The 25,963-nt window shown below is 41.5% G+C and overlaps 2 protein-coding genes across 6 annotated transcripts in view; both read right to left on the bottom strand.

The window, feature by feature from the left end:
- Positions 1 to 3,266, bottom strand: part of LOC116400229 (neoverrucotoxin subunit alpha-like) — a 15,521-nt gene extending 12,255 nt beyond the window's left edge. The window contains exon 1 of the mRNA XM_031877962.1: positions 1,549 to 3,266. Coding sequence (XP_031733822.1) covers positions 1,549 to 1,822 — 274 coding nt within the window. The 5' untranslated portion in view covers positions 1,823 to 3,266. The remainder of the gene's footprint in view (positions 1 to 1,548) is intronic.
- A 3,415-nt stretch (positions 3,267 to 6,681) lies between these two features.
- LOC116400228 (coiled-coil domain-containing protein 200-like) overlaps positions 6,682 to 25,963 on the bottom strand; it is a 28,296-nt gene continuing 9,014 nt past the window's right edge. For 3 of the 5 annotated variants that reach the window (XM_031877957.1, XM_031877959.1, XM_031877956.1), the window contains 7 exons: positions 15,045 to 15,106; positions 14,458 to 14,530; positions 14,201 to 14,290; positions 10,674 to 10,758; positions 10,468 to 10,542; positions 10,275 to 10,340; positions 6,682 to 8,767 (listed from right to left, as the gene is read on the bottom strand). In XM_031877957.1, coding sequence (XP_031733817.1) covers positions 8,087 to 8,767; positions 10,275 to 10,340; positions 10,468 to 10,542; positions 10,674 to 10,758; positions 14,201 to 14,290; positions 14,458 to 14,530; positions 15,045 to 15,075 — 1,101 coding nt within the window. In that variant the 5' untranslated portion in view covers positions 15,076 to 15,106 and the 3' untranslated portion in view covers positions 6,682 to 8,086. Of the gene's footprint in view, positions 8,768 to 10,274; positions 10,341 to 10,467; positions 10,543 to 10,673; positions 10,759 to 12,236; positions 15,107 to 19,066; positions 19,149 to 25,963 lie in introns of those variants that run through there. The other 2 variants (XM_031877960.1, XM_031877961.1) reach the window with 2 other exon arrangements.

Raw genomic sequence — 25,963 nt, 5'->3', positions numbered from 1 at the left:
AGTGGTGTATATATATATATATATATATATATATATATATATATATATATATATATAAATAAAAGTGTTTCGTCTCCCCAGTTCCCTCTGACTTTAATTGTTTCCATAATAAAAGTTCAGATCATGAAAACATAAATCTTTCTAATAAATGTAGAAAGTTGTTTGTGGTCCTTTTGTTGTTCAGACTACAATGAACATGTATTTAAACCAGATGTTGAATCAGAAAACGAATCAAATATAAAGCTTGAGTTTAATCTGTGATCCGTCTTCACTGTTTACATGTTGAAAACAAATCTCATCAGTCCGATCGGCTGCAGCGTCCAATCACATGACTGATGAACAATGAGGGGGCGTGTCGGCCGTTAAAAGACTTCCTGGAAGTCTGTTCTCGTGGGTCCTCACTCATGACTCAAGAGCTTTGGGACGGCCGTCAATATGGCGGCGCAGAACAACTTCCGGTTCAAGTGAGGATCGAGGAAATGAGAATTCAGAGACTTGGGATGTACCTACAGAATACACACACACACACACACACACACACACACAAACATTCACAGCAGGACATAGAACCATACGTAACACAGGTGTAAAACATGTTTCTGTGTTATGTGCTGTAGGTTACATCATTGTGTCTGGGATAGACGATTAGTTGGAGTGTAATCGCTGTGGGACATTGTCAACACAGCTGTAGCTCCACAAACTATTCTTCATTTCTAGCTACAATTATTCTTTCATTCAATTATTACACATGGTTCTAAAATGAAGTCCATCCAAACAACAGACCTTAGTCCTGCTCTGGGAGTGTCACAGTTCAGCTCCACACCCTCCTCACTCTACTTGTCAGTCACTCCCTCCTCATCAGTCTAAACTCCCTTCACCTGTTCACTCACCTGCCTCTGATCAGTAATCAAGCCCCTATATAGACTCTTGCCTCCCAGACACATTCGCCAGATTGTTCTTTGGTTTTCTATGCCAGACTCTGCAGTACACTCTCACGGACTGATCTCCTGTTACCGACCGTGCCTGCCCCTGTTTTACCCGCCTTGCCTGACTCCCGGTAAACCCACCAGCCTTCTGATCCTGACCCTGTTTAAACTCTGCCTGCTGTTATTGAAGTTTGTAATAAAAGGTCAAAGATCCCTGGAATCCTGTGTGTTGCATTTGGGTCCATATACAACCGGTTACAGGGAGATCACAACCAACACATTCACCTACTCTGTGTCGACCGCGATCAAACATTCACCCGACATGGAGTCAACTGTCCACAGTGTTTTTTTCCTAAACTAAGTACTTTCTGTATTAATGTAATGAGCAGAATTTGTACCATCGTATGAGGATACGTTGATCACAGTACATTAATATCTCAGTGTCTCAAACCAAGGAGTAAATAAAGGTGACTGAATCAGGTAGCGTCAGCACAATCTGTCCAATAATAACGATACATCACCTGAGCCTTTTCTCATGATTAAGACCCTGTTCTATTACAAGAACTGTGTTGCCCATTTGAACTCACTACATGAAAGTACAAATGACTGAAGTGTGACTGACCTTCTCGTCCTGAGCTGGTGTTTGTCAGACTCTGCAGCAGATCATTCCTGGGTATCTGCTGTAAAACCTTCCTGGTGACCTCTAGAGCTCCATAAAGTTCAAAGGTCTTCACCATCAGATCCACAGTGTCCAGCCTATTTGCCTTCTCCAGCTTTGACTCTTTGATAGCTTGGTAAGGTTTCATGAAGCCATGCTGCTGCAGAAGCCAGGTGAATTCCTTAAATTCATCTTCTTTTAAATCCTTCAGAGTCTTCAAAAGGTCCACTGACGTCATCGTGGCTCCCTGCTAGAATCTGTCTGTTTCGTAACCTGAAGGAAAAACTGTGTTGGAACCACAGAAACAATGGAAAGTCAAGTATGCTCAGATGCTCAGCGTAATCAGCTGATCGCCGGAGCAAACAATGGTCCTCCGTTACAAACAGGAGGAAAAGTAACAGAAGAGCCACGAGAAAAGTTGAGAAAAATTTACGGTCCTTTGTTTGACCGTAAAAAACAAACGTTGAAGAAAAAGAACAAACAAAAAGAAGAGGGGAAAAAGTGAAGAAAGACTAAAATTAAAACGCACAGGGAGCTGCTGCAACAGGCTGCCGCTGGCACGGCACCATCTTGCATCGATAACAACACATCCGGTTAACTGACGTCCAGTAAAAGTTAACTCTCAATCTTTACAAAGATATGAACCAATTTAAACACCTTGTTACCTGTTCAACTGGCGCTAAGAGGAGTTTTTAACACATTTATACACTTTTTTTACTCCACATTAAATACCGGAAGCTCTACTACCGTTTGTGTGTTTCTGTCAAGTTACGCTGACCACCTGAGACCAGGTTCCTTTCAAAATAAAACACAGGAAACACCACAATAAAAGCCTTAACGAAACAACTTCACACAGTAGTCTCAAATAAACAGAACAAAGATGGAGTCAGATATTTATATGAATTCATTTTATTTATATGTTGACAGAATTGTATTGTACAAACACATATGGCACATGACTTGTTTCATGTTAACTTTGTTGTTGTGGTTCCTCTCAGTCCTCATTGGTGGTCTCTGTTTAAAAAGGATCCTGTTCATCTGACCTGGACCTTAATCAAACCTCACATTTCACTCTTTAACCTCGTAGTCAAGTGTTGAACCTGTTTGTGTTTCTGAAGGTCAACTTTCAGTCAGAACAATAAGAATAAAAGATGTAGCTCAGTATATCAGTCACATATTCAGTCAAACAATCACCTGATTCTGGTTCAACATGTCACTGTTTTATATTTCACATCACATTTACATGAACTGGAACCACATTTCTACAAAGTAAAATGATTTGTACATTTGTCTAAAGTTACATATTTGTGATGATCTATTTGCATAAATGTGTGGAACCTGATTTTATCTGAAACAATAGAATCTACTTGTTTTTACTGAGAAAATAAAATGTGACAGTAAAGTAAAGCTCAACTCTATAACTGAGCTTTAAAGCTGAATGAAGACATATTCCTACTCTTGTCCCAGTGGAGGGAGAACGCACTCTTGATTCTACAAAGGCTGAATTCAGCTTCATGAGGACGTCTTTGGAATGATTTTGTCCTCTCGAGTGAACAAAGTGATGAAAACGGAAACATCAGAGCCCAACCTGAAGTTCATGAAACACAAAGATTTCTAGTATTTTCATCAATTACACAATCATCACTTTTGCTCATTCTAAGGCAGTGATTCTCAACTGGTGGGTCGCGGACCCGTCTTCAGTGGGTCGCAGGCCTTTGCCTATAAAAGAAAAGAAATCCTGTGCTTTTATTTTGAAGGTGATTTTTTTATGCAGCAGAGTGCCATCTATTCACACTCCTGAACAATATTTGACGTTAATTCCTTGTAATGCTAATATCAGCAGGATAAAGTGAAGACTATACCTCTGTCTAATGACACTATGAGTATTGAACTGAAGACATGTCGGATGACATCAAACAACAGACCACAGCTCCAATTTAGGCAAGTGGTCATTCTGCATCACAAATGAACGAATCTACAGACACAAACAAAGCAGTTTTACTGGTTTACGTGAAACATGTGTGACGGGGACAGACAGCAACTAGTTCTCTGCACCAGAGAGCTCCTACACTACGACTGCAGAGGACATGTTCAGCTCAGGTTCAAACTGCACCATCTTTACTTACTGTAAATGCATTTGAGAAGTTGAACAGTTTCCTCGATTTGGGTCGCTGCTTGTCATTAAGGGGTGATGGTGGGTCCTGCAGCCAGACCAGCTGAGAACCACTGGACTAAACCATACCAGAAGTCGGCCATTTTGATTTATGTGTGAATTTTCCTTTGATTTTTGACAATTTAAAGGCGCTATACTTTAACGAACTCCTCCTAGGGACTTCATCAGATCCACTTTGAATTTGGTCAGTACAATCTAAAGACCGTTGTGATTAAAAGTTATCAAAAGCTTTACGTTTGACGGAATCGTTTAGCCGTAGCGGGTGGCTACTTTATATGATTCCCCATCAAAAAAGCTGATGTAACTCAGCTGGATTTGTTCCAAACGGTCCCAAACTTCCCATGCTTGATAACGCTCATGGCCTGAGGATGTCTACAAGCTAATTTTCAATAATACTCACAGCTGGCGAAAGGAAATCTGCATTTTGTGATAAACACCATCCGATTTACATGACTTTTACACAATGTGGTTTACATTTGACACAGAGCTACATGATGCATGTTTGCACATGTTCTTTAGCGCCAGGCAGGGGATACAGGAAGCATCGGACTATTTGCAAAGCATCATTTCCAGCATCAGGCGGTCCACGCGGGATTAAAAACGTGTCACTCTCGGACGCGCTGTCCGACGGTCACGGACGTTCTCGGACGCGCAGGCCGGAGTCCCGCCGGCACCCCCGACACGCTGGAAGATGCGAGGGCCCGGTCATCACTGCTTGCAGCTTTAATTAGGGCCCGAGCAACCGACAACGTCGGGCCAGCAAAGGCCCTATTGAAATTGTACTTGTTTAGGTAAACCTACGCATTTTTGGAGGACTTGCCATGCATGAAAACTCACCAAATTTTGGGGACTTGTCAGGCCTGGTGCAACTTAGTGTCTGAAAAGGATGCATCTTTCTGTGTAAAAAAATGGCTCTCTAGCGCCCCCTTCAAGTCGGACCAGCGACGCCCCTCGGCCAGTATGTCCAATTTACTTGAAATTTAACACACATGTCCGAATCCACTAGATCTACAAAAAAGCCTATCAGACCCCTAAGCTCCGCCTACTTAGATTTTCCGCCATTTTGAATTTAGTGAAAAACACATTTCTGCAAACTGCTCCTACATGCTGGGTCCGATTGCTAACAAATTTGCCGTGGATCATTAATGGATATAGATCATCAAAAGGTATCAAAAGCTTTTTGATATCTCTTCGCGTTTCCAAGATATGGACCAATACACTTTATAGGGCGTGGCTTATATATCAATACACATAACTTCTCAACTGTTTGTCCTAAAATTACAAAATATGCAGCATATGTGCTCATTGCATCCTGTAACATACCCTGAGATTTTCTTTGCATTCAACCACTAGGGGGCGCTACAGTAAACCCGCGAAGTTGTGCTTTTTGTCAGTTTTTGCATTTTTCAGCCTTCGTACCCTGCTAAACAAATGCTGGTTTATGCTGGTTCGGTGCTGGTTTAGCTGGTCGACCAGCATGATGAAGCTGGTCCACCAGCAATAACTCATTAATGATGCTGGTCAACCAGCAAGAACTCATTAATGAAGCTGGTGCACCAGCAAGAACTCAGTAATGAAGCTGGTCCACCAGCAATAACTCATTATTGAAGCTGGTCCACCAGCAATAACTCATTAATGAAGCTGGTCCACCAGCAATAACACATTAATGATGCTGGTCCACCAGCAAGAACTCATTAATGATGCTGGTCCACCAGCAAGAACTCATTAATGATGCTGGTCCACCAGCAAGAACTCATTAATGATGCTGGTCCACCAGCAAGAACTCATTAATGATGCTGGTCCACTAGCAATAACTCATTAATGATGCTGGACCATCAGCAATAACTCATTAATGATGCTGGTCCACCAGCAAGAACTCATTAATGATGCTGGTCCACTAGCAATAACTCATTAATGAAGCTGGTCCACCAGCAAGAACCCATTAATGAAGCTGGTCCACCAGGGTGGCCTTGCTGGTTAAGCTGATATTTTAAAGATGTTTTCTTTCATTAGTATCATGACTTCAATCTTGTAATTAGGGGCATGTCATATAGCCATGTCATATAGCTCACAAAAATGTTACAACTATTATTATGATATAAAAATAATATGGTGATCATGGCAATATTCTACTCATATTGTGCAAATCATCAATTTTGTCATTGCCATTTTCCTTCATTATTTAATATATTCAAACGAGCAAAAAATCAAAAGCAAAGTCTGATTTTGAAAATTTATGGAAGAAACAATAATGGATACTTGTTAATTTTCAAGTCATTTTAGAGAAATTGTGAATTCTTATTTTTTGTGGAACGGTACTGTTCTGTTACAGTTAAGTTAGTGCATTAGAAATCTTATGTGTTTTCTAAAGGGGTTCCTGTAGTTTGCTGTGGTCACTTTAAGAATTAGAGGATGTCAGTAGTGATCAGTAATTAGGAAGTATGGAAGCATGGCACTGAGAGGTTATATTTTTAGTATCAGATTAATCCAGCGCCATCTGTACACATCATATGCCTCATGGTGGTATCGTGGGTATGTATTGTCTTGTTCTTATAAGATAAGATAAGATATATGCATATATAACACTGCATTATTTTTGGACAATATTACGTTTTCTGAAGTTTATGATAGAAGTTTGCTGAATTACTGTTGCTAATGACCGCACTGTTCTTAGGCCAGTGAGAGTTCATGAAAGTTACAAATAGATAAACAAACAGATAACGGAATACATATTAAAAGTTTGATGTTATGTTTAAAGTTAAAATCACAATTAATACATAAAGCCTGTAAAACCTTAATTCATTTTAGAGATTGAGTTCATGTATCTACATTGCGTACATGTTAAAGCAAGCAGAGAATTGATTATGTTTTTAGTTTCACCCTTCAAGAAGCAGACAGTCTTCAGAGTTTTGATGTTTGGATGGCATTTATCTGGCTGTCAAATGATACACAGTACAGTACAGTACAACAAGGACAGCACAGGTACAAACATTTCTCCACATCTGTACATCCCAGCATAGCTCAGCCTAAACTCTACCCGAGATAAAGTCTAATCAGCCAACTCAAAATGAATGCAAGCTAGAATGACCATCTTTGATTCAGTCTAGTCAGACTAGTCTCTCTCATGTGAATTTGGAAAGTCACAAATGTACATCTGATCACTTATTTTTAAAATCATGCATTTCTGCTCTAACCTGTCAACTAGAATCAGACACACTGGAGAAAAAAGTCCTCCACTAACGAGTCGGATATGTGACACAAACCCATAACCTTGTGATAAAGGAAAGGAGGTATGTGTATGAAGCTTTTTGAACAATACAGCAATTTCTGTACCTCCTTCTGAAGGAAGGGATATGATATTCTGAATTTCCCCATAAACACCATCGCTGAGCTTTGCAAAACGGTCCCTGCGTCTCTTACTGAGGGTATAGCTTTTGCCGGTATACACCAGTCCTTTATGCACCATTCTCTTATGCACTACCAATTCATCTGGTGTTTGTTTTTGTGCAGACACAAAGGCACTCTTCTCATCAGTAGTGGTCTCTGTCACTCTCCAGTTGTGTCTTGACATTTTGTGAAACTTTTTACTCTTCAGTCATTTGTCATCTCCAAACAGAACTCCTTGACTTACTCCCTTACTGCATGCCTGGAGGTTAAGAGAGGTATTTGCTCTGTGCAACAGGAATTTGTTCACAATCTGTAGAGCTACACACTTAGTTCCATGAACCAGTTTCAACAGCCCACCATTTGCATTTTCAAACACAAATGCTGAGTGTGCACAGAGTAGCCCCCACAATTTCACAGACTTAGCAAGGTGAGTTAACAGATGTACATTAAATGTCATTGACACCTCTCCGTACAGCAACTGAAACCTTGCAACAAACTCAAACAGCATGTTATCTGCTTTGTTTATGTCTTGGAAGGTGACATTCTCTTTAAAAAGAAGATATACTGCCGACACCAGAAGGCCTCGGTGCTTCAGATAGCATGGCTGAAGTACACCATTCTGGACAGGCAAGCTGTAAAACAGGAGCCATGTTCGCCACTCTGAGGTTTTCCAGTGCCTGAGCTCTGCAAGAGGTCTGGGTAGTCGAGTTATCAGGTGTGGTGGCTTTATGTCCTTCATTCTGTTTTCTAGCACCCCCATAGTGGTGCCATTCCCAATGTAGTAGGGTTGCTCGCTGTTGTTTAGAAGAAGCTCTGTGAGTTGTCTGATGACACCAAGTAACACAGCATGCATATAGTCTGGAACAAAGCCCCACACTATATCAAAATAAGGCATGTTGAGTGGTGATGGACCTTTCACTCCTCTGACACTTTTGTTTTGTGCTACTGCCTGCTCCATATCTGCCAGCAGTTTTTTTGCTTCTCTGTCAGGATATTCAGGATATTTTCGCCATCATAGATGTCAGAGATCACATGATCATTTTGTAGCCTTTGGTGTCTGTAGCTCATGTTGTTTTGAATCTGAGGAATTTCTAAAAGTGTCTGAATTTGAGGTGCAATTGGTATGTTGATAAAAAAACTTGAACGGTTCATGGAATTGATTTCAATAAGAGTACTACAAATTGAACACTGTGCAATGTTTTTGTCTTTTATGTCTCCCTTTGTGCCAATATATACTTTACAGGTTTTGCAGTAGTAGTGAAACTCCACACTTTCTGAGTTGTTTTGAAAGACCTTGTTGAACAAAGATTTTGATCTTGGTAGCACCTCTTTGCTAAACAGAGTATTTATGAGTTTTAATAAATCATCAAGTTGTGTCCCTGTTATATTGTGCCTTGCTGCATGACTCATTATCATGATCAGTGCTTCAGCCTTCGTTGTTGTACCTGCTGACATTAGCACTGAGTCCATGTCTTTGTCAAAACCTGTCTCTCTAACTGGCTCATCTTCTCCAAGATCTTCCAGTTCTGAATCGAGTCCATAAACACTGCCTTCAGGTGAGGAAGCCACATCTCTTGGTTGCAGCTCAGAAGTTAGGAGAAAGTGACCAGATGAAGATATTTGCTAGAAAACAGAAACAACACACATTCATAAGTGCATTTGAAGGAATTGGAGGATAGCAGTGAGGTTGCAGACTGCAACAAACTGAACACCCCTCACCGTCCCCTTTCAAACATATTGGTGTCCATCCATGGTGGCTGAAAAACTGGTAATGCTATGTAAAAACGTTTATATAAGTGGGTCAATTTTTTATTGACCCACTCATGTGTACACGGAGGCAAATGTACAATGCTAGGCACAATTTCAAACCAGCCCCTTCACCGTCCCCCACACACACTAACACAAGTTAGCGCTGTTTTCATAGACACATGATGGATTTAGAGGTTTGTATTATGGAATAAACATACCGTGGTGTACCTGAGAAAATGTTGCATGTGTTGATTATTTAAGGTAACGTATTGGAATGTAATGTCGTTGTCCACCCAGAAAACTGTAAAAATGGGTTAGGTTAACCTGACAAGGCTCACATGATGGACCAGCTATTCTCATTTTAGTGACTATCTCAGCTGCTCTTAAATAGAGAGTGAATTATTATCTGGCTTTGAAATTAGACAGTAGCCAATTTTGTTTTTATAAGCCCCACCTCCCTCTACCTGCAGCAGAGCTTGGAGCCTAATCATGCCATGTAGATTTGAAATCCTGTGTTATTGTGATTTCCTTTTTTTATTGGATGTGCTGCAAATGCATGTAATTGTGTTTAATGTATAATACTATTCCACAACTTTTTAGTATGAAATAAGTCCTTGGCATAAGAACATTTTCATATTAGGAAAATGAGATTTGCCAATTAATAGAACTAATGTTCTCCATCATTTGGATGGCACTAGGTTTGTATGGAATGCAACAGCCTATGATGGTAAAGATAGTTGTCTGGGTTGTCTAATCCTGCCCGAGTATTCTTGGGAGAGATTCCTTTAATTCTATTTACATGACCAAAAATAATTAAAAGAGCAAATGGTGAAAATACTTTCACTATGTACTATATACTATACTAACACTACTACAGCCATGACTGAAACTTGTCAAAGTGTATTTACATTATATTTTTCTGATACATTTAAAGGACATATGTTAGCTGGAATACTGTGGAAATACTGATGATTAAACTAGGTCTTTATGATTTATAAAACATAATTTTTTAAATAAGGCTTGCAATCTTAAAACACCCCTCCAGTATGGCTGGTAGAAAAGCTAACCTGGTCGGCCATGTCATCTGAATCCAGCTGAAGATCAGTATTAACAGGTGGAGCTATGACGTGTATAGGATGCAAAATATATTATCGAAGCACATTGATAAAAAAAAAAAAAATCCCAGTGAAAAATTTAGTCTTTATATGGAATGAAAGAGCACATAAATCCCTAAAATCAACATCCGCAGGGCTCAGGTGAGGACTGATTCTGTCCTCTTCATCGTTCTGGTCACCAGTGAAATCCAAAGCCTGAGGTAAATTTCAGAAAAAAAATTCAACAAGTCAAAAATTCACAGGTTTGGTTTGCTAGAAGAGCTCACCTGGTCAATCGTGTCTTCTTGATCATAATGCTGCGTAAGCTCAAAGTGGCCAGATGGAGACGTGGTCTGCATAGGATGAAAAAGAGATTACACAAGCACAAAGTTAACAAAAACAACAACCGTACTAAATGTAGTAAGGACCAGTGTCAAATAACATCTCACCACATATTTGAAGAGCATATTACCATCTCACCTCAACATCTGCAGGGCTCAGGTGAGGATTGATTCCGTCCTCTTCATTGTTGTGGTCACCAGTGACATCCAAAGCCTGAGGTAGATTTTAAAATGTACAAAGTGGTTTCAACTATTTAAAAGAACATAATCAGGTAAGACATTTAAAATAATAAAACACTTGATACATCAAGAGGGGGTAGCACAGTGTGTCATGAGCAGACTTACATCCAAATGTCTTTTCAGTCTTGAACGAGGTATTTTAATAGTGTTGTTTGGCTCCAAGTACAATTTGTACTTACGTTTAGACATCCTAAAATTCAAAAATAACATGTACATCATTAATAAAAGAGAAAAATAAATAACAAAATAGTGAATTCAAACCACAATTAATTTACTGTCTGAGCCACCTAAAACCACTAAATATTCACTTAATTTCACTGTTAATTTACCATCTCAATTAAATGTTGATGCCTCCATGACCAAGTTAAGCAGATGAGACTGAGGACAACTATGTAGAAGAAAAGATGTTCACTTTGCCTAATATGTAGCTTGACAGAGTTCTCCATGTGTGTCCTGGTGTTCTCATGTTTCCTTACCTCCTCATCCCTCACTCCCTACCCTGGTGTTCTCATGTTTCCTTACCTCCTCATCCCTCACTCCCTAACTGTCCGTGCTGGATCTGTCCCTGTTGTTTTAAAAAGCTAAATAAGTTATTAGCATGACGTCATCCAGCTAGCCAAACCTGTCTGGTGTACAGCTAGTACAGAAGCTTCGCATGTACTGCTTCCCTTTCCCGCTAGTCTGCTGTCTGATTGTGAGGTCAGGCTGATCTGGGATCAGCTCTTTGGCTGCAGAATCTCCGCCAAAGTTCTCCTCTCAAACGAGACTTGGAGGAGTAGTGCTCGCGCTGGCGTGTAGAGACTTCTGACGAGGACCCGCGACGCTGATTGGCTAAATTGTTTGTCACTCATTCATATCTTTAAATCAGCAATTGGCTAAACTCAGTGGTGGGCCGTCAGGGCCTGCAAGGCCTTCTCTGCTGGCCTAAACAGAATCACAAAGTTATATCTATTTTATAATATTTTCACAAATACACCAATTATGTATTCTAAATATTGTTCCCATTATCTTATGTTCTCATTGCACAGCTCCTGTCTTCCTCAGTTGCTCCGCTTCCAGTGCAGCTTGTTTTAAGTAGAGCTTTTATCCAATCAGATTTCACCTCTGTGTCTCTAGGTAAGAAGAGAGGCCCGAGGCCTGCAGACTCACAACAAGTGAATCCATGTGCAGTTTAAGTGAATGGGGACGATGTTGTTGATTGTCATAGTGGTCAACCAATCAGATCTTTAGTTTGACATGTTGGGCGTATTCTTTGACGTGTCAGAGTCTGCTAGCTGGCCTACAAGTACGTGATTGGTCAGTGGGCTAGCCTGACATGTTGGGGGGTGACAATCCCAATATCTGCTGCCTCTGTATGAATATAAAGCTTGAGTTTAACCTGTGATCCGTCTTCACTGTTTACATGTTGAACAAAATCTCATCAATCCGATCGGCTGCAGCGTCCAATCACATGACTGATGAACAATGAGGGGGCGTGTTGGCCGTTTAAACACTTCCTGGAAGTCTGTTCTCGTGGGTCCTCGCTCATGGCTCCTCAGAGATCCCTCCTCGATCCTCAGAGCTAAATAAGAGCTTTAGGACGGCCGTCAATATGGCGGCGCAGAACAACTTCCGGTTCAAGCGAGGATCGAGGAAACGACAATTAAGAGACTTGGGAAGTACCCTCTGTCTCATCAAGAGAGGCAGAGAGACCTGTTCCTGACCCCATCCTCACATATGCAGCAGTACTTCCTCTTTTTGACTCAACCGTCAAAACCGTCCCCAAGTTTACAATCACACAGTATGATCACCAGACCTTCCACTACTTTCTGTCAACAGACCCAGTATTGTAATCACATTACAGCTGTAGCTGTTAAATCACTTCATATCAACACACAATACATAAATGCATAAATTGACTGTTAGCATATATCATTCAAATAAAAGTATAATCTGTGTATATGTGTTCTTTGGCCTGATCTTCTTAGTCCATTCTTTATTCTTTTAACTTTAAAGCAGCTCTTCTGGGATCTCAAACCTACTGACATATCAAAATCTGAATTCATAGTAAGGAGAAGATGATTCACTACTTTAATGTGTGCAGTTTAGGTAGAGTGGCAGGCCCTGAAAGCAGAGGGGTTAACGATGATTCAAATGACATTATCTGAGAGAAGCTTTGGCTTCTTGATTGGGACCGCATGTCCTCCCCTGATTCGTCATGCTTCTATCACGTGACCCTTTTCCAAAACAAAGCAGAGTGGCTGCTGTGCTGCTATCGGTGTGACAGTTTCCTAGAGCAGAGCCACACACAGAGCAGACAGGCCATAGCCTGTGCTTCTGCTGCACAAGAAACCACAACCAGCAGCTTCCTGCAGGCTTGTGCAGAGGTGTGGGAGCGCTTATTTGTGCTTTAGATGTGACTACCGTGAAATAATCAGAAAATAAAGTTCCTCTGATTGACTGCTTTGTTCTCAACGCTGCTCCATCTCTTCAGTCAATCTCTAGATCGTTCGACCACCAATGTACTCTCTCTCTCTCTGTTTCTCTATCTCTCTCTCTCTCACTCATTGAGCTGGAGAGAGGAGGAGCCAACTTTCAATGTGTGTCTTTTAAAACAGCAACCGCTGTAGCAATGCTACAGAGCTTACCTTGAAGTCATTGGTATAATATTTCTCCATCATTATTCTATTTACTACTCCCATTATATGAATCATTTCTGTCATATGCATTGAATGTGTTGTAACTCATTATATATATACTATACTACAAACAGAGCTAAGATACGGAGTAGCAATGGAGGCTACCACTAGTGTTTGATGTTTCAGAAAAATGTGACAAGTCAAAAATGATATGGACTCAGCACAGTGAGAGTAACGGAGTTGAACACAGACAATGTATTGAGAAATAGCATTCTATCTCACAGACATTGCTGGTGTATCACTGAAAGCAGCGTCACGGCTGGGCTAAACTAACCGGCAGCTGGTTGCACCAATGGTATCAACCATCATGCAACTCAAAGGTTTTTAATACCAATGCCAACTGGACTTCTTGGAGTTGGTAACGCAGGCTTTCTGTTATAAGATCTTGAGTCGTGTTGATGACATCATCAAGGTTACCTTTTCAGACATCCTCGGACACAAGAGACATTTTACTAATGTTTTCACTATTTGAATAGTACCTTCTCATCATAACTGATAAACTGAACTTCACGTAAAGAAGTGGTTGAAGCCTTTTTAATGTTTGAGCTTGGCCTCTGTTAAGTCTTGCTGCGCCGTCACAGAACATTATTCTGATGTTCTGTAGAAATGATAAAGACCAATATGAACAGTCATGTGGCACCAAACCAAATCAGCACACACCTGAAAGTGCACTGAGAATTATCTTTGTGTTCATTGATAGCGCTGTTATGAAGAATTACAGTATATGGTTTAACACATGTAGACACCCTAGTCCACATTCCTGGAGTACTTCTGTTCTGGGTTTGTTTTTTGTGGTCTAGGCTGCTTAATTCAATTGAAGTCAAATGTAAATACTGACTTATAAAATGGTATTTTAGACAAAAACGTTCCTGTGCATTAGAACACTACATAAAATATGGTCTTCAACCCTGTGGAGTCATAATAAAGACAAACTCTGATTTTATTTGATAATACCACACTGATTTAGTCCAGTAATCCTGTGAGGTTGTCAGAGAACAGTGCTGTTCCTCATCTTCTTCACCACTGCTGATTGTACTGTAAAGACTGAAGGATAAACGGGCATTATTCCTCTGGAAATACTTCAAAATGTGTTCTACTTTTAAAAGCAAGTTGTTCTCTCCTACATGTAACATGTGACTGTGCTCCAACACAATGGAGAGGAGGATAAAAGATTTAAGGGTTTAAGACAGTGAAGGTGCAGGTATACTTACTGAGTATCTGTTGGGTATCTTGGCACTGTGATGGACAGGTGTCTCCAGGTTGCCCTTACAGTGAGGACACTGGCTACCAGTTGGGAACAACAAGTGAAAACCTTGATGCATGCTTCAAATGTACCTTACGTTAAAGCTACACTAACCAATCATTGTGTATTAACAATGCATCAAATGACCAACTCTGTGACCTTTAGCTTTACAAAGCCTTAGTTTGGTTGTCCAGCATGCACACCTTGCTGTCATCAACCTTGTGTCCAGCAGCAGCAGGCTAAGCTGACGTGCCAGACTGTGTCATCACATAACTTCTGTTGTGATTTTGCACTATAAATAAAATTGATTTCACTCAACTTCCTGATCAGTGCTGAACTTTAGTTCCAGGAAGTCATCGTTAAAGCGAGAGGACAAACAGTGTACACAAAAGCAAAGCCATAATAAAAGATACACACGTTTTTGCGGTGGAAAAATAACGTATTTGATGATCAGCTTCTCACCTCATCTTCTCAAAAGAGAAAGTAGAACTTGTGTTTTTGATGAATGGTGATTGATAGCATGTCTGAATATATCCATGTTTAGTATAATGATACCTGTTTGCTCTTGTGTTGTGTTTGGTTGCATTGCAGCTGGTCTCAGAAGCTCTCTGCAGCAGCTGTAAAGTAAGAGGAAACTTCAACAAAGTGAAAGCAGCGGAAAAGAGCAGTTCAAAGAATATTCCACATTTTGTAAGAGGCCAAATGCATCATGACAAAAACTTCTCTATTTTAAGACCTAATCACAAATCATCATTGTCACCTGGGTTACATGTTAACATGTTAGCATAATCATAGTGCACAACAATGCATGATATGGGGAACAAAGGATAAGGCAGAGACAATGCCTTTAAGGGATAGAAGCAATGTGTTACATTTATTATACGAGTGCATTGTAACACCTCTACCATGACCAAAGTCTTCCAAATACTTCCACAAGGAAAGTAGCTTTGCTCGGTAGAACTGCAAATTCTTTGTGACTTTTAATGTAAATGTAACTAGTCATCTGAACAAATATATATATGTATTCTTTCAATTATCTTCATGCTAGCTAAGGTGTTGAAATAATTAAAGGTTGAAATAAAAAATGTTTAAATTCACAATAATGGACAAAAGAAGAGCTACCAAAGTACATTTGAGTGTGAATTATTCCAGGCCGTTCAATAAATGAAAGCACATTAAACTACAATCTGAATGGTAATGAAGGAGCAGCCTGTGAGCTTAGATTCATGTAGCGTGATATGATGTACCGTATAAGCCATTACTCAGTGAGCTTTGAAGATGCTGGGAGGCAGATTGTGTTACTTTTGGACGGAGCCAGGCTAGCTGGACTGTTCTGACTTTTTTTCCAAACTTTGTGCTAAGCTAAACTAACCAGCTTCCGGCGGTAGCTTCATATTTACCAGACACACATGAGAGTGTAAAAAGTCTAAATTCATGCTTTTCCAGATCTGTCTGCAAAACGACAACAAAACAAATGTTTAAATGCTTCTTTTTGTATCGATCAGTGCTAGGCTATGCTAACATTGTAGCTGGTCCACTCAAAATAACAATCTTGGCATAAATACAGCAGGAACATTTATACCCTAAACTATTCAAATGACATTCAACAAAGGTTCGGGACATCACAATAATGTTTCATTTGTGGATTGATTTAGTCCCATATATATTAAAGTAGTCAACAACTGACTGTCATTTCAATTGAAGAAAGGCAAATTCAATAATATCTCAACATTATTTATTGTTTTCAAATTTAACTGAATGAATTATAAATAATACATCCTCTAATAATTAATAAATGTTCTGCTCTCATTTCAAGTAAAAGGACTGGATTAAAAAAAATAAAATAGATAACAGAAAGCTTTTTAAAAAATGTGCATCTTAAAATAAAGTACGTCATTTTCGTAAAATAAAGTACTTCATTTTGGTAAAATGAACTGTCCGGCAGCTTTAAATTCAGTTCATGTGGTAAAATGATGTCAACCAAAAAAGATGAGATCATATTCTTCTCATCTTCTAAAAAGAGACATTTGTGTGCAGGAAATATATCTGTGGTTATTGAAACTACTTGTTTCAGCTCTATTCTCTCTGTTAACATCATTGTTGGACAGTTAAAAACATTGTAACAGGATTCTGATCATATTGGGCTCTTAGGTTTATTTTCTGTGACTTCATTTCAGATGTGAGTGGGTATGTTTGCAAAAAAGAGTTGTGTTTTGTCTCATAGTGATGCTTCACGTTACCGCTACGTCTCTGAACATGTGAGACACACTGGTTTTAAACTGCCTGTGTGAAGAATTAACATTTAAGAGTCTGTCCATTCTTGGTTAAAGACTCTGGTCTCCTTGTCCACTTTTCTCTTTTTGGGGAACACCATGTGAAATAACTTCGGACTCACGTTCTCTCCGACTGTTGGGTCTCTCTGCCGTTTGTGTGTTTATCTCACTCAAGTTGAGGGCGATGCTTATTGGAATACACATGTTTGATTGGTCGAGTAGCATCACGTGAGATGACATCTTGTAATTGGTCGGTGTGTTTCCTGGACCACTGAACAGGTGCCGTAAAGGCTAGAAAAATTGCGCCAGTTAAAATAGAGGCCCTCCATCAAAATTGAATAATTCTCAATTATTTTTCGGTTTTAGGTCCCGGTCCGGTACAACGGCGTCTGGTTCCGGATCCGGACCACGGTCCGCCTATTAATGACCCATGCCCTAGACAGTCTATGGTTTACACCAGTGGTGGGCCGTCAGGGCCTGCAAGGCCTTGTCTGCTGGCCTAAACAGAATCACAAAGTTATATCTATTTTATAATTTAATAATTGTTCTTAAATAATCTACATGTATTATAATTTATATAAATATTTTCCCCATTATCTTATTTTCTCATTGCACTGCTACTGTCTTCCTCAGTTGCTCTGCTTCCAGTGCAGCTTGTTTTAAGTAAAGCTTTTATCCAATCAGATTTCACCTCTGTGTCTCTAGGTAAGAAGAGAGGCCCGAGGCCTGCAGACTCACAAGTGAATCCATGTGCAGTTTAAGTGAATGGGGACGATGTTGTTGATTGTCATAGTGTTCAACCAATCAGATCTTTAGTTTGACATGTTGGGCGTATTCTTTGACGTGTCAGAGCCTGCTAGCTGGCTTAGCCATACGTGATTGGTCAGTGAGCTAGCCTGACGTGTTGGGCGGTGACAATCCCAATATCTGCTGCCTCTGTCGAGCGGACATTTTCAGCCCTCAAACGCATTAAAACGTATTCAAGAAATACAACTGGGGAGGCTCGACTGTCTTCACTGGCATCGATGAATGGAGAAGGACTTCTTACTGGAGCTAAAACGCATGGATGTACCGAACAACCGTGAGATTAACCTCTTTGTTAACAAAGAAAGGAGGATGGACTTTGTCTTTAAATAGTGAACAGCAGCTCTGGTAAGTTAACTGCAGTAGCTTTAACTTCCATAAATATGATCTATGTCATCATTTAATATGCTTGTTTATATTATATATTATTATTTATACAACTTATATGGATTTTCGTTTGGTTTTAAATGTGATAGGAACTATTGTTACGTCCTATGTTGTGCGGGGGACACATTTAGCCGGTGCACAGCAACAAGATGACGCGCGAAGCGGCAGCGGTCTATATACTCCGTGCAAAGTTTTAAAGTTAAGTTTAAGTTTTTAAGTGATCTACTTTGAAGATTCATGTGTTTTCAAGTGGACTCATTTTCCCTCTCGGTGTTGACAGGCAAATAAATCCGTCAGTAACAAGAACTATGGAGCCGTGTATTTCCTGGAGGGAGTGATAGGAGAGTTCCTACTCTGTTAATTTGTCTATGGTGTCATTTTCATGATATGGGTAATATTGTTCCCTCTGATATGAATAATATTTGAATGGCCCGTGCTCTTGAGTGTGTGGCGGAATGCGTGTTTTAGCTGAATTGATTTTGACTCATTGTTCGTTAATGCCGCCGCATCCAGTCATGCCGGTATTCATGTATCTGCACTCATAGTGTATTTGTAGGTGTTGAGTTTCATTTTTATGAGTGCAGGCCCAGGTATAAAATGCACGGCCCGCCACTGGTTTACACACGTACATACATACATACAATTACTCATTGTAATCAATTACTCATACAATTATCACCCCCCCTTGTTCACATCTCAGAGAGCACTAGGAGCCACGTCAGCGTTCTGTGGCGTCGTGTCTGTTTCTCCGCTCACTCTTTTTCACAAATTGGCATTTTTTCCTCCAGTTTTGGCCACATTTTTTGCCTTATACTTTTGAGATCCTAGCTGTTCTGATCTGTGTGAATTGAACTAGGAGTACGATGTCAGCAAACACGTACTAGACCTCTTAGGTTTTTGCGTTCCCCAGATCGGTTAGCCTGCTGGGCTACTACTGGCTCGTTTGTTAGCCCTGGGCTCTGAAGGAGACCACAGATATAGAGTGTCTACACACATCAAACTGAAAACGGAACCGTCTGTGAATCAGCTTCCACCTTTGCTAATACCTGGACAAGGCTGTGGACTACGGGCTGGAGCACAATTGTCCACCAGCTCTGATATGGCTCCACTCACCTCTCCATCTGACTGTCAGCTGCGCCCGCCTGGAGAGACAGCGAGATCCTTCTTGTGGCACTGGCACCCCTGTGGCACTCAGCGGCAAGCGTCAGCTGTGGCAGGCGAGCGGTACTAGTTCGGCACCCGTCAAGAAGCGGCGGAGCTGAGGGGGCGGAGCCACATTTCCTGAGAACACACATTGTTGTTACAACACGTCAGCTTCCGTAAATCAGTTTTATGATTTTAGTTGAGTCACCGGAGCCACCTGTTCTTTGTATGCATCCTTAGAGTAATTACGTTGTACTTTTTTGTTTCTCATTCATTTTATTTAAGTATGATTTTGCTGGTTTTGCAACAAAAGGGAACACTCTTTCCAAATTATTTTACAGTCATTTACAACAATCGGCTAAAATAATGACTAAATCATCCATTTTATTATCATTTAAAACTATATATATAAAAAATTAAAAATTAAAATTAAAACCCATAAAATGTCCAATCCAAAAATATATGTCTGAAAATATCTTCACTCTTCCTCTGCTTATATGTATATGTATGTCAGTAGGTGCCACAAGCTGCCAGAGGGTGCCTCAGGGTGCCAGAGGGTGTGCCAGAGAGTGCCAGAGGGTGCCCCCCTGGTCCGTGTATGTTTTGATAGTCTGTTTTATGGTTTATTTGTTTTTTCTTTTGAAGAGCAATGCAAAGTAAAACAGGTAATCCGGAAGTAAGAATATGTCAAAATAAAAGTGAAGGTAATAGAATGACCGTATGCAAGAAAATGGTAACCAGGGTAACACTAGAAGAAAAATAAATAAATATGAATAAATAAACGTGGGCTGATGGGAGTATGTTAACAATAGTTGACTACATGCGATTTAATATTCATTTATCCATGTACACAGCAAGAATCAAGTTTTCGATTAATCTGTGGATTGTTTGATGCAATACAGTTTGTAATATAGTTTAATCAAAGTCATTTTTGTGTGTGCAGAGTTGTTGCTATTTATTCTTCCACCGTATTGTGCTGCTGTTTGAGTGAACGCAGAGCATAGCCTGCAAAAGGAGATGCAGATTAAGAGTGTTTACCATTTATACCACTAGATGGCAGTATACGTGTATTTAAACCATAGATTTGTTATATTTACCTGTGTCTTTGTTAATTGTGTTATTGATACAGATGTATTTAATGCAGGTTATTTCATCTGATATTTGATGTTGATGGTTAATTTGCAACCTAGTTGTATACATCATGTATTTACTTGTTATTTTTATGTAATAGAAAAGTGAGCATGTGTAGTTCATGAAGCAATAAATAATGACAATTGAAAAATAAAGAGACGTTTGGTTCATTCTTTTCAAACACTAAGCCTAATTTACCTACTTCATTGATTTAATTGTCACACTTAAATCCTGAATTGACTGGTGAAACAGAAGAAGTTAAAAGGCCAAGATGAGAAGATATAATGTTGGTCAAATACTGTGGTCCAAATAAAATTACTTCAGTTTTATTGCCATTGAGATACAGAAAGTTTGACTCTAGAATATTCAAAAAAGTCCTAATCCCTCTGACTGCTGGCAGCACCCTCTGGCACTCTGCGGCACTCTCTGGCACCCTGCGGCACTCTCTGGCACCCTCTGGCACTCTCTGGCACCCCGTGGCACCCCCTGGCACCCTCTGGCAGCTTGTGGCACCTACTGACATACATATACATATAAGCAGAGGAAGAGTGAAGATATTTTCAGACATGTATTTTTGGATTGGACATTTTATGGGTTTTAATTTTAAATTTAATTTTTTTTTATATATATACTTTTAAATGATAATAAAACGGATGATTTATTTTCATTATTTTAGCCGATTGTTGTAAATGACTATAAAAGTAATAATTTGGAAAGAGTGTATTATGTTCCCTTTTGTTGCAAAACCAGCAAAATCATACTTAAATAAAATGAATGAGAAACAAAAAAGTACAACGTAATTACTCTAAGGATGCATACAGAGAAGGTGGCTCCAGTGACTCAACTAGTCACCGGTGACTCAACTAAAATCATAAAACTGATTTACGGAAGCTGACCTGTTGTAACAACAATGTGTGTTCTCAGGAAATGTCTCAGGAAATGTGGCTCCGCCCCCTCAGCTCCGCCGCTTCTTGACGGGTGCTGAACTAGTACCGCTCGCCTGCCACAGCTGACGCTTGCCGCTGAAGTGCCACAGACTGCCACTGAGTGCCACTGAGTGCCACAGAGAGTGCCGCTGAGTGCAACAGAGTGCCACAGAGGTGCCAGTGCCACAAGAAGGATCTTGGCCCTGCACCCCGCCTGGTTGATAAAATCACAGAGCTGGAAGGAAGAATATCCACGCTCTACATGATCCAGGATGCCGAGAACCTCATGGACACCATCATCTTCGGTCCAGCACAAACCGACACAGCCAGCGACCGTGTGCATGATTCCATCGCTTCCAGTCCTGCTGCCGCGGCCCCTCCTCCGGTCACAGCTCCTGAGGCTCCTTGGCTACGGCTCGGAGCTAAGCCTAAAGCCCTGGCCAGCTCCACTCCATCACATCACGAGCCCTGGTCCCTGGTCTGTGCTCGCAGCAGCCGGATAGGGAGACATCCCTCTCCTACACCCCATAACTTCGATGTCCAGCTGAAGAATAAATATGACACCCTTGCCCTACACGACTTCCCTCCTCTGGCTAGGGACTCCCAGCTTCCTACACCATCCCAGCTGCCGCCTCAAGGGACCCACAGCCCCGGGTCCCCCGACATCCCTACGCTAGTCATTACTGAGCACTCCTCTCGCACCAGGACTCGCTGCTCCATACCGTGCTTTACACCAGCACCGCGGCGAGCTTCGGTCCCCCGTTTTCTCAGTCCTTGCTCGTCCACTCCGCTACCACTGGTTAAATCCTCGCCTCCATCCACGCGTATTACACGCTCAGTGTTGTCGCCTCGTCCCCTCTTCGCCCCGACGACACTGATAGTCGGGGACTCCATAATCAGGAATACCCATTTCTTCAACGCGGCCACACACTGTTTCCCCGGAGCAACGGCTCAAGACATCCTGCTGAAACTGCCTGGCCTGCTGCACGCCCTCCCGTCTTCCATTCGGCGAATTATCGTTCATGTGGGAATCAATGATACAGCCCTCCACCAGTCTGAGTTGACCAAGATTGATTTTAAAAATCTTCTACACTTTTTAAACAACTGTGGACTGTCTGCTTTTATCAGTGGTCCAACTCCAACACTCGGCCGTGGATCACAGCGGTTCAGCAGAGTCCTCAGCCTTCACACTTGGCTCCAGGCCACCTGCAGGACCAACAACGTGAGCTTCATTGACAATTTTAATCCGTTTTGGGACCGCTCTTCCTCTTTTAAGAACGATGGTATTCATTTTAACAAGCTGGGTAGCCGCCTGCTAGCGGCTAATTTACAGCATGCTGTACACTCTTGTCCACACGACTGACTATTTACTTTCCACACACACGCCCCTTCTTCTTCTTCTACGCTGCCACCAAAGGGCACAGTTTCCCGTGACTGCTCCACCTCCTGGCCTTCCATGTCACCAACCCCTTCAGCTGCAGCTCTCCCCATTCAGACTATTGTGACAGAGAGGCTGCCCCGTTCACACTGCATTCACAAAGCCATAAACAAAAACAACCTCAGCTACATCCCTCCCAGTGATGTTCATATCAGCTCCCAGCACAAGTTCATCATCTTCAACCCCACTTCTGTCAATTCCATCCCGTCTCTGTGGACTCAGCACCTGCGTACAACCACTCCCTCATTATGTCATCATACCAAACAGCACGTGAATGCAGCCAACCTCAGAACCCTCCCCAAAACCTCACAACCAATCACAAAACACTCCATGAAGCTTGCTCTGTTCAACACCCGGTCACTAAGCAACAAAAGCCCAATCATCAATGAATTCATCACTGACAACGACCTTGATATCCTCTGTCTCACTGAAACTTGGCAAAAACACCTGGATTACTACGCACTCAATCAAACCACCCCAACTGGATATCATTACCTGGATAACCCACGCCCTGATGGCCGCGGTGGAGGAATTGCCGCACTTCACCGCCAACACATCAAAACCAGCCTGACTAACATCGAAAGTCCACCCTCATTTGAACAGCTCACATTCAAACTCTCTGGTCCTAAACCCCTGGTCATTGCAATTATCTACCGCCCCCCCAAACCCAACCCTGCCTTCCTCTCCGACCTATCTGAATTCCACACCCAGCTCTGCTCCGTCTCACCTTCCATCCTGTTGCTTGGTGATTTCAACATCCACATCGACTCCTCAGACTGTAAAACTGCCACAGAATTTCTGGACCTGCTTAAATGCTTCAACTTCACTCAACACATCGACTTCCCCACTCACAACCGCGGTCACATCCTGGACCTGGTCTGCTCAACTGAAATCACCATCAACCACCTCTCCGGCTATGACCTCACCATCTCCGACCATCTAGCCATCATCATGGAGATCGACATCCCCATCCCAGAACCCAAACTCACGTGCACCATCACTCTCCGTAATATCAAGTCTGTCTGCCCCTCATCCCTGTCAGCCTGTGTCACTGAAAAATCCTCCACTAACTGACCGGTCACTCTCCCGATTCTCTCTCATCTCCCCCTCGGATCTCAATAAATCACTCTCTGGCATGAAGACTCCGACCTGTGACCTCGACCCTATCCCTTTAGTTATGGCCTGTCTCCCGGCCCTCCGCCCACACCTCCTCTGTCATCAACTCCTCCCTGTCTACTGGCTCCGTCCCTCCCGTCCTCAAACTCGCTTCAGTCACACCCATCAAAGTCACCAACGACCTCCTCCTCTCCTCTGATGAACACTCCCTCAACATCCTAATACTGCTCGACCTCAGCGCAGCCTTTGACACCATCAACCACTCCATCCTCCTTTCCCGTCTCGAGTCCTCCCTCCACATCACTGGCACAGCCCTCTCCTGGTTCAAGTCATACCTCTCCGACCGTGAACAGTTCATCAGCATCAACAAATTCAAGTCTGACACAGCCCCAGTCTCTCATGGTGTCCCACAAGGTTCAGTACTTGGTCCCCTCCTCTTCATCCTCTATCTGCTCCCCCTTGGCGACATCATACGCCACCATGGTCTCCACTTCCACTGCTATGCCGACGACACCCAGCTCTACATCTCCACCAAATCCATCACCCCATCACCCACTCCGCCAACTGCTTCACAGATATAAAAACCTGGATGCAAGCAAACTTCCTCAAACTCAACACCGACAAATCTGAAATCCTCATCATCGAACCCAAATCACTAAACAAAGCCCACCACAACTTCTCCCTCTGCATCGATGGCACCACTGTTCCTGCCTCCACACATGTCCGTAACCTTGGGATCATTTTCGATCAAACTCTCTCCTATGAACGACACCTCAATCACATCACAAAAACCGCCTTCTTTCATCTCAAAAACATCGCCCGTCTCCGCCCCTCCCTCTCCTCCACAGCCGCTGAAACACTCATCCACGCCTTCATCACCTCTCGGCTGGATTACTGCAACAGCATCCTGTACGGCTCACCCACCAAAATCATCAATAAACTACAATACATCCAGAACTCAGCTGCGGTCTGCTCTCCCACTCCCGCACCAGAGACCACATCACCCCAGTCCTTCAAAACCTCCACTGGCTCCCCATACAGCAAAGAATCCAGTTCAAGATTCTCCTCATCACTTACAAAGCCCTCCACAACCTCGCCCCTTCATACCTTTCAGACCTCCTGCATTAACACACTCCCAACCGCAACCTCAGATCCGCTGACGCCAACCTCCTTATCCCCCTACTCTGTCCAAGCATCGGAACTGGGGGGACAGGGCCTTCTCCGTTGCTGCCCCCTCCCTCTGGAACTCCCTGCCCCAACACCTCATTCGACATTCTCCGTCACTTGCCACTTTCAAAACTGCACTTAAAACTCACCTATTCAAATCTGCTTTTAACCTCTAAAGTCAGTCATGTATGTTTTCTTTTTTTTTCTCTTCGTGTTTATTTTTCTTTCTTACTGTTATGTCGTAGATTTTGTTCTTATTATAAATGCTTTTATTGTTTCTGTTTTTACCATGTAAAGTGTCTTTGAGTGCCTTTTAAAGCACTATATAAATAAAATGTATTATTATTATTATTATAGATTTTCAGATTTCCCAGAACTGCACAAATATGAGGTACTATCTTTTGTTGAAATATTTTCAATGGCTGAATGACGCAAATGATGTGTATGAAATCGCACCACGCAAAAAGTCTGCTTCATGTTCGGTGTGAACGCACCATATTCCTTTAAGCTATGAGTAGCTATATAGCCATTCAGAATCAAGCATATTGTAAAACAACTCGTGAATTTCATCTAGTGCAAAATAAAACCATAATCTCTCAAACAGTAAACTTCAAATGATTCCTTTTCTGTTTAAAAGAAGATCTCTTGTACAACGTACTTCATTACATTTAAAGTTGACGTTTGGCGATTTCTTCGAAGCAAATAAAAAGTTAAAATGCTGCTTTTGGTCAAAACCCTTCTTGTTGTTTAGTGCTTAAGATAAACACACCACTCCGGATATCTGAGCTGCAGCTCTGTTTCCCATTGACGGACACAGTAATAGCAGCATCCCCTTGCAGTGGTTTTTAAAATGATTTTCCCTGTTGACTTCTTCTAATGGAACAAAATAGATTTCATGAAATCAGTAATTTTGGATACATTATTTCATTAAAAACATAGATATCTTATTTTTTGTCTTCCTTCAAAGTGCCTATAAGTAACATTTTACAGGATTTTGAAATGAATTTCTGCAGATATATGGTCTAATGCTACTTAACCCAGGTCTTAAATAAAACAGGGTAACATAAACTGTCTGAACCCCTCGGGTAA

Source organism: Anarrhichthys ocellatus, unplaced genomic scaffold, assembly GCF_004355925.1.
Source record: "Anarrhichthys ocellatus isolate YVR2014 unplaced genomic scaffold, GSC_Weel_1.0 scaffold156, whole genome shotgun sequence".
Taxonomy (NCBI): Eukaryota; Metazoa; Chordata; class Actinopteri; order Perciformes; family Anarhichadidae; genus Anarrhichthys; species Anarrhichthys ocellatus.
The sequence above is the reverse complement of the archived record's forward strand: the minus strand, read 5'-3'. Positions and strand labels throughout refer to the sequence as shown.